General features: G+C 44.3%; 1 protein-coding gene across 1 annotated transcript in view; it reads left to right on the top strand.

Annotated features, from left to right (window-relative positions):
- Positions 1 to 13,115, top strand: part of lrrc1 (leucine rich repeat containing 1) — a 126,294-nt gene that overhangs the window by 76,763 nt on the left and 36,416 nt on the right. Inside the window, exon 6 of the mRNA XM_055635229.1 lies at positions 3,064 to 3,127. Coding sequence (XP_055491204.1) covers positions 3,064 to 3,127 — 64 coding nt within the window. The remainder of the gene's footprint in view (positions 1 to 3,063; positions 3,128 to 13,115) is intronic.

Below are 13,115 nucleotides of genomic sequence, written 5' to 3'. Positions count from 1 at the left end.
GCTGGGCCGAATGGCCTAATTCTATTCCTATAATGTGAACTTGTGAAAAGTGCATGCATAGACAAATGGCATATGACAGCACATGTCAATCAGTTGTCTTGAGATTAATTGGTCTTGGCTGATATAGGTATAATTATTATCTGGGATACTGATATTTTGATGAAGCTTGTGTATTTGAACCAGATCATTGTTTTTAAGAAGTGGTGCCTAGTGTTCACCCTTTCCCTTCCATAGAACAGGTATGAGAAGGTTTGAGTACATCAATGCTGGGAATTTAAATCTCCCCATGTTTAGAAGGCCAAATGAAAGCACTTGCCCATGCAAGTATCATGAAGTATTTAATGATTGGGAAATCCAAGCCCTTTTCCCTCTCCACTCCTGGGACACGCCTTTACTGGTCGACAGGTGACAGAGCTGCAGATGTTTCATGATCCTTGTTGAAATATTTGTAAAATGAACAGAAAAATGTAATCTAAATTGCAAACCTTTAAAAACTAACTTATCCTCTGCAGTCAGTCAGACCATTATGTTTAAGTGAAATATTGATTTATCTGTTTTGTGCTAAAAATTTAAAATATACTACATTAAGTGGGACCCGTTGGGTCCCAGCTTCACATGGGAGGGCTGGTCTCCCAATGCAATATTCCATCTCTCCACCAATTCCAATATATACATCCACGCACACACTCACATTTACTCACACACTCACACACTTTCACACACAAACACCAGATATATGACAGTAAACGTTCTTGAATCTACTTACACGGCTGAGCACGGCCTCTCCACTGTGGTGCTTCCGCAGTCAGCGGCACATCCGCATTCAGAGTGACCTCTGCACTTACCGGAAATTACGTAATCAGCGCGACCTCTGCACTCACCGGAAATTATGCAATCAGCGCGACCTGTCCATTAAGCGGAAGTCACGAAATGAGCGGGACTTTTGGACTAAACACAGTCGGACCTAATAAAGCATTTATTCCTTCCCAACACAGTCGGACCTAATAAAGCATTCATTCCTTCCAAACACAGTCGGACCTAATAAAGCATTGCAGTTTCAAGCACAGGCAGGGCAACTGGCCAAACAACTCATTGCATTGTCATTTCATTTCATTTCATTTCCAATTAAGAATTGTACTTTCAAGGACAGGTAGGGCAGCAGGCCAAACAACTCATGGCATTGTCATTAAGGGCTAACAAATCATTTATTGCAAGTACATTGCAGACTCACAGCTCAGTTGATTCGCAGCTTAGAATGACAGTCGTGGCCTCTCCATCGCGATCTTGTTGAATGACTGACTCATGTCCAGGCATCCTGGGTTATATAACCCTGCCCCCCCCCCCCCCCCCCCATCTAGCTCTCTCTTGAAAGCATCCAGAGAACCTGCGTCCACCGCCCTCTGAGGCAAAGAATTCCACAGACTCTCAACTCTCTGTGAGAAAAAGTGTTTCCTTGTCTCCGTTCTAAATGGCTTACCCTTTATTCTTAAACTCTGGCCCCTGGTTCTGGACATTCTCTCAGCATATGACAGTCCCTCCATCCTGGGAATTAACCTTGTAAACCTACGCTACACTCCCTCAGTAGCAAGAATGTCCTTCCTCAAATTAGGGGACCAAAACTGCACACAATACTCCAGGTGTGGTCTCACTAGGGCTCTGTACAACTGCAGAAGGACCTCTTTTACATAGAAACATAGAAACATAGAAAACATAGAAATTAGGTGCAGGAGTAGGCCATTCGGCCCTTCGAGCCTGCACCGCCATTCAATATGATCATGGCTGATCATCCAACCAACTCAGTATCCTGTACCTGCCTCTCTCTCCATACCCTCTGATCCCCTTAGCCACAAGGGCCACATCTAACTCCCTCTTAAATATAGCCAATGAACTGGCCTCGACTACCCTCTGTGGCAGAGTGTTCCAGAGACTCACCACTCTCTGTGTGTAAAAAGTTCTTCTCATCTCGCTTTTAAAGGATTTCCCCCTTATCCTTAAGCTGTGACCCCTTGTCCTGGACTTCCCCAACATCGAGAGCAATCTTCCTGCATCTAGCCTGTCCAACCCCTTAAGAATTTTGTAAGTTTCTATAAGATCCCCTCTCAATCTCCTAAATTCAATAGAGTATAAACCAAGTCTATCCAGTCTTTCTTCATAAGACAGTCCTGACATCCCAGGAATCAGTCTGGTGAACCTTCGCTGCACTCCCTCTATGGCAATAATGTCCTTCCTCAGATTTGGAGACCAAAACTGTACGCAATACTCCAGGTGTGGTCTCACCAAGACCCCGTACAACTGCAGTAGAACCTCCCTGCTCCTTTTGCTATGAAAGCTAACATACCATTTGCTTTCTACACTGCCTGCTGCACCTGCATGCCTACTTTCAATGACTGGTGTACCATGACACCCAGGTCTCGCTGCATCTCCCCTTTTCCTAGTCGGCCACCATTTAGATAACAGTCTGCTTTCCTGTTTTTGCCACCAAAATGGATAACCTCACATTTATCCACATTATACTGCATCTGCCAAACATTTGCCCACTCACCCAGCCTATCCAGGTCACCTTGCAGTCTCCTAGCATCCTCCTCACAGCTAACACTGCCCCCCAGCTTAGTGTCATCCGCAAACTTGGAGATATTGCCTTCAATTCCCTCATCCAGATCATTAATATATATTGTAAATAGCTGGGGTCCCAGCACTGAGCCTTAGGGTACCCCACTAGTCACTGCCTGCCATTGTGAAAAGGACTTGTGTACCATGGTGTACCATTTTAATTATATAGATATTATTATTTCACTTTTGCCTTGGAATGGATGAAAATTGATTGCAAGTAACTATTCCATGTGTGAAATATTTGTTAAATTCAAAAGTGTATTCTTAACTTCAATCTTTTTTCTGCAGAATAAAGCTATTCATGGTGGTTTATTTGCACGCTAGTAAATATAACAGTGTGTGGTGTGATCTTTCCTGTGCAGTCTGTGCTTATATTAATGCTGCAGCAATCTGATTATCTGGGGTTGAATTATCAACAAACGTTTGACATTGGGATGCCCTGTTAATTTCCAGATCACTGTCTCTTCTCTGCAAACTGGAAGAATTGGACCTGGGAAATAATGAACTATATCATCTGGTAAATACTTTATTTTCATTGCAGGAAATTAAAATGTTACTTTTGGTTATAAAATCCTCCTTGTTAGCTAGAAGATTAGAAAATTGTAGGTCTGTGTATTCTATAGGTCAGTTTGTTGTTTTGCCTGTTCTCTTCATTGCCCCATCAGGGAATTATTTCTAAAGACTCTGTGTAAGATAGGTTAAGATTAATATATTGGATCTGTGTTTGATGACTGACAACAGGGCATTCGTAACTTGCTTTCATCCTGATATACCAAGTTGCACAGTAGCCAGTCCTTGGACAATTGTGATCCATTGTGCATGATAACAAGGGATTGCTGAGAATGCTGGATACAGACGAGGTTACAGAACGAGGCAATACTAGTTGCAGTATTGAAGGCGTGCCCCGGAACAAGCTGAGCTTTCAGCTCAGCAATGAGGCTTCCATATAACAATGTGGAAAGTTGCCCAGATATGCCTGTTCACCAAAAGCAGGACAAATTCAATCCGGCTGATGACTCCTCAATTAAGGGCCGCACAATGGCACATCTTTTGGAGCTGCTGTCTCACAGCACCAGAGACCCAGGTTCGATCCTGATCCTATCTATGTGGAGTTTGCACGTCCTGTTTGTGACTGCGTGGGTTCCCACCTGGTGCTCTGGTTTCCTCCCATATCCCAAAAACGCAGGGGTTTGTAGGTCAATTGGCCTCTGTAAATTGTCTCTCAAGAGTGGATGAGAAAATGCCATCGGTCATAAAGTGGGATAACATAGAACTAGTGTGAAGAGGTGATTAATAGTTGGCATGGACTCAGTAGACCAAAGGGCCTGTTTCCATCTCTAAACTAAAAGTAAACTAGTCTAAGCTCCATCATCAGAAAAGTGAAGGTAGGTGTTAATCAAAGATCCTATAGCAGATCTGCTATAGGATCTTTGGTGTTAATCACAGTATAATGTAGTGGAATTCATTCACCTGATCACCACTGCCCAATTTACATAGCAGCAGTGTCGCTTGGCTCCACTGCTTGTCATTAACTTGGATAATTGACCGAAGAGCCAAATTCAAGAGGTGATTGCTGCCCTTAACATTAAGGGAGCATTTAACTGAGTATGGCATCAAAGTGATTGGGTAAAACTGGTCAGTGAGCATCCAAGAAAAAGCTCTCCTCTGACCTTTTCAAGCATGTCAACTGATTTCATAGTTGTTGGACCAGTTTGTCAACTTTTCTTTGATGATTTTTATTTTTACTGATTACATTGACATTTACCTGGCTATTGCTGCTTCTTTTTTTCTGGTTCTACTATCATCCTTCGATTCTGCTCATCCAGCAAAAGCAATATGCAGCCTTTTCATTAGGTCTGATATTTGCTGTGAAACCATTGGTGTGGCACCTGGCCAGTACATGTAAAATGTGAACACTTCGACATTGCTGCTTCCTCCAGCATCTCACTATCTGGTTTCACATTCAAATACCGGGCAGTGTGAAGTTCCTCTGCTGACGTCTTGAGTGTTAGCTAAATCCGACACAGAAAATCAAATCACTCCAAAGTAACTTCTGCTTTAGTGGTGCAGAACATCATAATCACTGTAAAATGACCTGACTGCCACCCACTGAACAAAACTTAACAAACATGGATTATTTGTTAAGTTAGTTTTGTTGAAGTCAGGCTTTAATCATTGCTGGGGATTGAATAACTTTTTCTGGAAGTTTTGGTTTAGTTTAGAGATTAGTTTACAGATACAGTGTACAAAATCATGATTTAATGGGAACCTGAGAGGTAACTTTTTTACACAAAAGGTGGTGGGTGTATGGAACAAGCTGCCAGAGGAGGTAGCTGAGGCAGGAACTATCATTACATTTTAAGTAGCGTTTAGACAGGTACATGGAATAGGATAGGTTTCCAGAGATCTAGGCCAAAAATGGGTAGGTGGGGCAAGTGCAGATGGGGCATGATGGTCGGTGTGGGCAAGGTGTACCAAGGGGCTTGTTTCCATGCTCTATACAGCATAGAAACAGGTCCTTCGGCCCACTGAGTCCATGTCTACTGTTCACTGGTGCTATGTCTTAAACACTTTAAATTTACAGAACCCAATTAACCTACAAACCTGCACATTTTTGAAATGTGGGAGGAAACCTTAGTACCTGGAGAAAAACTACAATGTCACAGGGAGAACATACAAACTCCACACAGACAACACCCGTAGTCAGAATCAAACCCGGGTCTCAGGCACTGAGGCAGCAATTCTACCATCCTAATTTTACTTTGTTGCTATATTTCTATCCCTGCTTTATTTCTCCTTCTCTCCATCTCACTCCTTCAACGGGTTGGAAGTATTTACTTCTTGGTTCAGCTTCTGTAACGGCACAGTTTTCAAGGAGCCAGCTGCTTGTCCAGAATTGCTGCGTTTCCTGGACTGCATACAGAGGGCCAATCACACTGGGCCTTGGTCTCCTGGACTTGACTGAGGAACCAAAGGTGCCATTAATTTTGAGAGTAGCACAAAGTGCTGGATTAACTCAGCGGGTCAGGCAGTATCTCTGGAGGATATGGATAGGTGAGATTTTGGGTTGGGACCCTTCTTTAGACTTAAGGGCCTGTCCCACGGGCATGCGACCTCCATGCGGCAAGCGCGACCTAATGTGGTCGCTTGAGCCGTACGGCATGCGGCAAGCGCGACCAAACCAGAAGCGGGAGCCGCGCGGAGGTCGAGTGAGTGACACGGCGTCGAGGCGGCTGCGGGCCGGCAGGCCGTTGCCATGCGGAATTTTTAAACACGGTCAGTTTTTCGGAGCCCCGCGTGATGTCGGGACCAGCTCCGCACATCTCCATACGGCTCTGGCGATTGAAGTGGGACTGGCCCCGCGAGGCCATACGGCTCAAGCGACCACGTTAGGTCGCGCTTGCCACATGCAGGTCGCATGCTGGTGGGACCGGCCCTTTAGGTCGCGCTTGCCGCATGCAGGTCGCATGCTCGTGGGACTGGCCCTTTAGTCTATCTGTGCGTCGCATAATTTTATATACTTCTATCAAATCTCCCTGAACTGTCAACATTCCAGAGAAAACAATCCAAGTTTGTCCAACCTCTTCTTGTAGCTAAAGTAAAACCCTATTAAAGTAATCCAATCTGGTAAACCTTCTCTGCACCCTCTCCACAGCCTCACCATCCTTCCTATAATGAGGCGACCAGATCTGCATGCAATACTCCAAATGCGGCCTAACCAAACTTCTATTGAGCTGCATCTTGACTTCCTGACTCTTGTACTCAATGCCCCAAGCAATGAAGGCAAGCGCACCATGTGCCTTTTTTTACCACCCTATATACTTGTGCTGCCACATTCAGTGAGCTATGGACTCCAAGATCCCTCTGCACATCAATGCTGTTAAGGGTCTTGCCATTAACTGTATACTTTCACCTTTCATTTATACCTCCCACGATGGCAACATTTTACATTTGCTCAGATTCAACTCCCTTAAACTTTGCCGTTCCTAGCTTAAATCTCTGCTCCAAGTCTTTGACATTTCCACCCTGGGGGAAATGGCTCTGTCTGTCTACCCTCACTTTGCCAGTTAACCCACCAAATTGTACATCTTTGGATTGTGGCTGGTCCTCTGGGAAGAAGCCCCACTCAGTCACAGGGAATACATGCAAATTCCACCCAGACAATCCAGCATTGTGCTGCTGGAACTGTGAGGCAGTGACTACACTAGCGGTGCCACCTTGTCACAGCTGCAGAACTTAAGATTCAACAGTTGAAACATCTTTGCTTCCAATCCAGCTTGGATCTTTGGTCCAAGAGGTTAATAAAGTCAAATTGCCTTGCAGGGTCTGACAGTAAAGGGCCTGTCCCACCAGCATGCGACTCCATGCGACAAGTGCGACCTAACGTGGTCGCTTGAGCCGTACGGCCTCGCGGGGCTGGTCCCACTTCGATCGCCGGAGCCGTATGGAGTTGTGCGGAGCTGGGCTCTGAAAAACTGACCATGTTCAAAAATTCCGCGTGTGCAGCGTCTGGACGCCGTACGCACGTCTTTACGCCGTACGTCACGCGCAAACTTCCCGCGGACTTCGCTCGAACTTCACGTCACTCACTCGACCTCCACCCGGCCCCTGCTTCTGGTTTGGTTGCGCTCGCCGCATGCAATCGCATGCTGGTGGGACCGGCCCTGTACGGGGATCACTTGACCTCTGCTCGGCCCCCGCGTGGCCCCTGCTTCCGGTTTGGTTGCGCTTGCCGCATGTAGTCGCATGCTCGTGGGACAGGCCCTTAAGTCTGTGGTAAAGTACGTATCATACTCAGCAGAACCCAATCCACTGGCTTTGCTTCTTTGATTCTGAACAGGTAATTGTGTGGATTGTTATTTTCCTGCAAGTATTTATTAAAATGCCGTGGCAGAAATCGTCTTAAGGTTGATACACAACCTATATGTACTATAAGCAAGGAAGTAGCATACCACAAAAAATGAGTCACGGTAATATCAAAGAACCAAGGATGTGCTGCATTATTTTTTGCTGTGTTGAAATTTATGGTTACGTGCTGTTTTGTCTTGCTCAGGTTTAGGAACCGTCTGTAGGTGGGAGAGGCATGTTCATTGCATCACTGTGTAGTTGAAAGTTAGACATCTGTATTTCACTTCGACATCACCATGGAGTTATACACATCAGTTCAATGCCAGTGATATTTGAAATAATTGAAAGCATCTGGCCAGTCTTTGTAAACTGATTGAAATGAGAATTGTGGATTACTGAACATTTTCTGACTTTGTTGTTGTTGGGGACTAAAGTGCCCATTTTAAATTGTAGTTAATGGAGGGCAATTTGTTTCTGTTTAGGAAAATTACCCACTCGCGCTTGTGTCCACTTTGAAGGCAGCAATCACAGAAGTTGGAACTGAGATTATTATATTTGATTGTTGTGCCTCATTTTACAACAGATCAAAAGAATTCTCTTGGCTGGGATCAAGGTTCAGAACGTGGATTAAATAAACTCTCAATGAGTATCAGCGAAAGTGGTTCTTGTAAAAAAACAAAAATACTATAGATGCTAGAAGTCTGAAATGAAAACAAAAGGTCAGGAAACCTGTGTGTCCTGAGAATCAGAGCTTGGTTTTCTGTTTTGTTTTTAAGTTCTTCTGCATCTTTTTCACTTGGCTAATCTTCCAAAGAGAACAGTTTGTTCCCTCTTTTATACAAACGAGTGGTAGAATAAACTGCTCCTGTTTTTGATAGCTGTGCCATGTCTTGTTTGCTAGTTTATCTTTTCCAGTTTTGTTCATTTAGATTCACCACCCTCTGTAAGAAGTACCTCAATATTAAATGATCGTAATCGTGGCCATGCATACTAAACTTTGTTAATGGCTTGAAACCTGTATTTTCCAATAACTTCCATGTCAAAAGGTTAATGACACTTAGGTGACCCATCTTTAGGGCACAGTTAGCATTGATATTTTGCATTTTTCAAGGTGATTTTACCATTGCCATATTGATAGATTACTGTGGCATATTAGTCTTGCATTGCACTTTGATTTGGAACCACTGCTCGTCAGACTTCCGCCAACACAAAATGCACAGGAATGTGTCAATTTGTTTCATTCATAAGAGCAACGGAACAGGAGCAGAAGTAGGCCATTCAGCCCCTCAATGCGATCCTAGCATCCAATGTGACCATAACTTAGCCTTGCATCAGTGTAGGGAAGCTATTGGAGAGGATTCTTTGGGAAAGGATTTACTCCCATTTTGAAGTGAATGTGCTAATTAGGGACGGACAGCATGGCTTTGTACGCAGCAGGTCAAGTCTTACTATTTGATTATTTTTTGAGGAGTTGGCCAAGGAAATTGATAATGGGTTGGGCAGTGGATGGTATCTTGATGGCCTTTAGCAAGGCATTTGATAAAGTCACCCATGGCAAGCTGATCTAGAAGATTAAAATGCACGGGATTCACGTCAACCTGTTCATATTGGTTCAGATCTGGTTTATTCATAGAATATAGAGGATTGTGGAAGAAGTGCATTATACTGGTCAGAGACCTATGACTAGTAGAATTCTACTAGGATCTATGCTGGGACATTTGTTCTTTGCAATGTAAACAAATAAGTTGGATGTATGTAAATGTAGATGAGTTAGTTGGTAAATTTGCAGACGACACCAAGATTGCTGGAGTTGCGGACAGTAAGGAACATTGCCAAAGCATACAGTGGGATCTAGTAGGCGGCGCGACTCTCGTCAGCAGCAGCCTCTGCAGCCCGTCTGCGTTTTTATTATTTTCTGTCTATGTTTTTATGTAGTTTTTGTTATTTTTTGTTGGGGTATGTGTGTGGGGGGGTGGGGGTGGGGGGGGAGGGGGGGTAACCTTAAATCTCTCCCTGCACGGGAGACCCGACCTTTTCTTTGTTGGGTCTCCATTGTCGTTGGGGCTGCAACGAGGAGCGGCCTCCAACAGGAAGACCGGGGACTCTGGTGCCGACTACTAACCTCACCGTCGCGGGGCTGGCCGAGTCCAGAGCGGGTAGAGCTGTGGTGGAGCGCTGCTGCGGCCCGACGTCCGGAGATTCGGAGGCTGCAACTGCGGGTTTGGCGGACAGCGGCACCAGGAGCCCGCGGGTCCCTGGAGGGAGACCGCTTTTCAGGGCTCCCGCAACGGCGACTTCTCCCGCCCGAGTTGGGGGGGTCGAAGAGCTCCTGGAGCGGGGCCTTGCAGCACCACTCTGCGCGGCTTGGAATGGCTGCAGGACTCTGCGAGCGCACGCCGGGGGCTCTAACATCAAGAACCCGGTCTGCGACCTTGCATCACCCGGCGTGGCTTTAATGGCCGCGGGACAATCGCCATCACCAACCGGGGGCTTTGACTTTGACTCTGACTCTGACATCGGGGGGGGGGGGGGGGGGGGGGGGGGGGAGTGGGAGTGCAGTGCAGTGGAGAGATAAGTTTTTTTGGCCTTCCATCACAGCAATGTGATGGATGTTTATGTAAATTATGTTGTGTCTTGGGTCTATTTGTGTGTAATGTATGGCTGCAGAAACGGCATTTCGTTTGGACCTCAAGGGGTCCAAATGACAAATAAATTGTATCTTGTATCTTGGGATGCAGATCGACTACAGAAATGGCAGATGGAGATAATCCGAGCAAGTGTGAGATGTTGCAGCTCAAATAAAAATTGTAAATTGTTGCTAGTGTGTAGGATAGTGCCAGTGTACGGGGTGATCGTTGGTTGGTTTTTGTGCTGCATTTCTAAAGTAAAGTCTAAAGTTGATTTTATTGTCATCTGCACAAATATAATGGTAGTCTTGCTTGCTGCAGCCCCACAGACTGCATAGACCTAGACATCACACAAACACAAATTGTATGCAAATTGTACATAGCATTTCTAAAAGAAGGTAGACTGTGCAAAAAGTTAATTAGAAAAATATACATGTTCTTGTGATGCAAGGACCGTGCATTGTTCCATTGTTGAGGTAGGATTAAGGTTTTACAGAATGGTTCAAGAACTTGTTAGTTGTGGGAAAGTGGCTGTTCTTGAACCTGGTGGTGTTGATCTTCAGGCTCCTTCCTATACCTCTTGCTCTGCAGTGAGAAGAGGGTATGGATTAGATGGTGGGGATGCCACCACCTTGAAGCAGAGCCTCTTGTTGATGCTATTGATGGAGAGTGAGCAGTGTCTATGATAGACCATGCTAAATACATACTCAATGCAACTTCTTGCATTCCTGTGCATTGGAATTACCATCCCAGGCCACGATGCAACTTGTCAGGATACGTTTTGCAATTCATCTATAGAAGTAGGTTAGAGTATTCAGCCACGTATCGAATCTCTTTAAACTTTTAAATTTATAGGTGCTGCTGTGCTTTCTTCACAAATACTGTACGTCTATGTGCTGGGCTAATCTGAGATGTGATCAGACTGACTCTCCCCACCACCAAACCACCAACGAAAACTGCCGCATGTTTCATTTAGTTCAGTTCAGGGGCTGAAATCCCGGGGTGTACAGGGGGGACACGTCCCCCCCCCCCCCCTGCTTTGAGAGGTGGGGGACAGCCCCCCCCATGTTTTGTAATCCGGATTTTATCAGCCGCTTTCTAAGGGCTGAATCGGCCCATTTGCGGGGCCTTTCAGCACCTGGTGCGGCTTAAAATCAAGCTGCCACATTGAGGCAATCGAGGCTCCCGATGTTGAAGCCCCCGCCGGCCGATGAAAGACCCCGTGAATGGGCCAATTCAAGCTCCACGATTCGGGGTGGACAAAGCTGCTGTTGCCCACGGCCGAAGCCTCGCGTGTGTGCGCATGCACGGCCGCCAGGAAATTGTCCTCCGCATGTTTTGAAAGCGATTTCAGTGCCTGGTTCAGTTTAATATTGTCATGTATATTGTCATGAAATGAGTACATGATTATATTCACACCGTCCACTGTGTACAGATAGAGAATAAAGAGTAGAACGTTTTGTGTAAGGTAAAGTCTGATTAAAGATAGTTCAAAGGTCTGCTGACCAACATGGTCCCCTGACCTGGTCTTTCCATTTCTCATTAATGGGATAGTGTCAGCTCAACCATGCATTCCTGTCTCCCTCCATCGACCTTTCACTAGCAATGTTACAAAATTTTGAGATTTAAAAAATCAAGTCTGCAATTTATCCCATCAGATAAAGCATAAAAAGAAGTTTAATTTGACACCTAATTCACTTTCATATCTCAAGTAATAAAAAAGTTATGGCCATTTTCATACTCGGAAATTAGCATCTTGTTCCCTATTGATTTTCTATGGACATAACAAAAAAGCTGTGATCATGGACAGTCAAAAGCCCATAACCTTCTTAAAAATTAAGAGAACTGAATGAAATTTTCAGTTATCATAGATTGGACCATTCTGAAACAAATATAAAATAATGTTACTTGGATGACCTGAAATTAAAGCATATAATTAGTTAGTTACCCACTTGAAGCTAATTTCAAACTTCAATTACTAGATCTAAACATCTATCCATTTCTTAATAAATGATTGACAAATGTGTCCAAATAATATTCACAAATAATTCACAATAAAACATGATTTTTAAATCTCATTTACATCAATTTATAGGCCAAATGGAAGGAATTTAGTGTTCAATTGCTGTAAATTAAAGTCCATTTTAAATCAGCTTTCTAGTGGGTTCCTGTGAACGCGCTGGTTTAGAACGTTCACATTGCGCTGGATTTGTGCCTCAAATGCCCAGAAAAATACTGCGGGATATAAAGAGCCCAAAATGAACTACTCGCTATAGTAAACTTTGTATAAAGGGGTCTTAAGAAGACCCTTTTAATGTAAAAATAAGGTACATACCTTTAATTGTTTGCTTTATAAAACCCTGGGGCTGCAAGAGGTCGCGGGTTGAGAGAGTGATTTTAAAACTATTATAACTATTATTCGAGGCCCATAAAACTAATAATACCTTTTGCGACGGGGTCTTTCAGCGATTTTTCGTTAATGATTTACTAGGCTGAACATCTTCGATTGGAAAAGCCTAGTAAAAATCGCGTTTTAAACACGCCCCCTCTAAACAGCGCCAAAATCGCACACACAGGCTGGGGCAGATTCTCAGCGACGATTCAGGTAGGTTTTGCAACATACCTACTTTCACTCCCTTGCTTCCATCGACCTCAACCGTAAAACTTGCAAAGCTTTTGCTTCCACTGCCCCTTTTGCAGCCAAGAGTGCCAAAGGCTTGCAATACTATGTGGAAAGAAATAATTTACCTAATTTCTGTCTTAAATAAACTGACTTATTTTTAAGTAATGAGCCCTGTAGTTCTAGATTCTCCCTCACATACACCCTGTTGCACTTTTTCTATTTCAGTCACACCCACTCTTGCTCTACTAAACTTTGGTGGATGTAACTCCACCTTAACCTTCTCTCATAAGGCAACCATTAATTACAGGTATCAGTCCTTTGAACTGCGTCCAGTGTATTAACATCCTTCCTTAAATAAGGGAACTAACACAAATGTTGTGCTCCAGATTTGGGTTCAACAATGTCTA

This window comes from Leucoraja erinacea, chromosome 5 (genome assembly GCF_028641065.1).
Source record: "Leucoraja erinacea ecotype New England chromosome 5, Leri_hhj_1, whole genome shotgun sequence".
Taxonomy (NCBI): Eukaryota; Metazoa; Chordata; class Chondrichthyes; order Rajiformes; family Rajidae; genus Leucoraja; species Leucoraja erinaceus.
The sequence above is the reverse complement of the archived record's forward strand: the minus strand, read 5'-3'. Positions and strand labels throughout refer to the sequence as shown.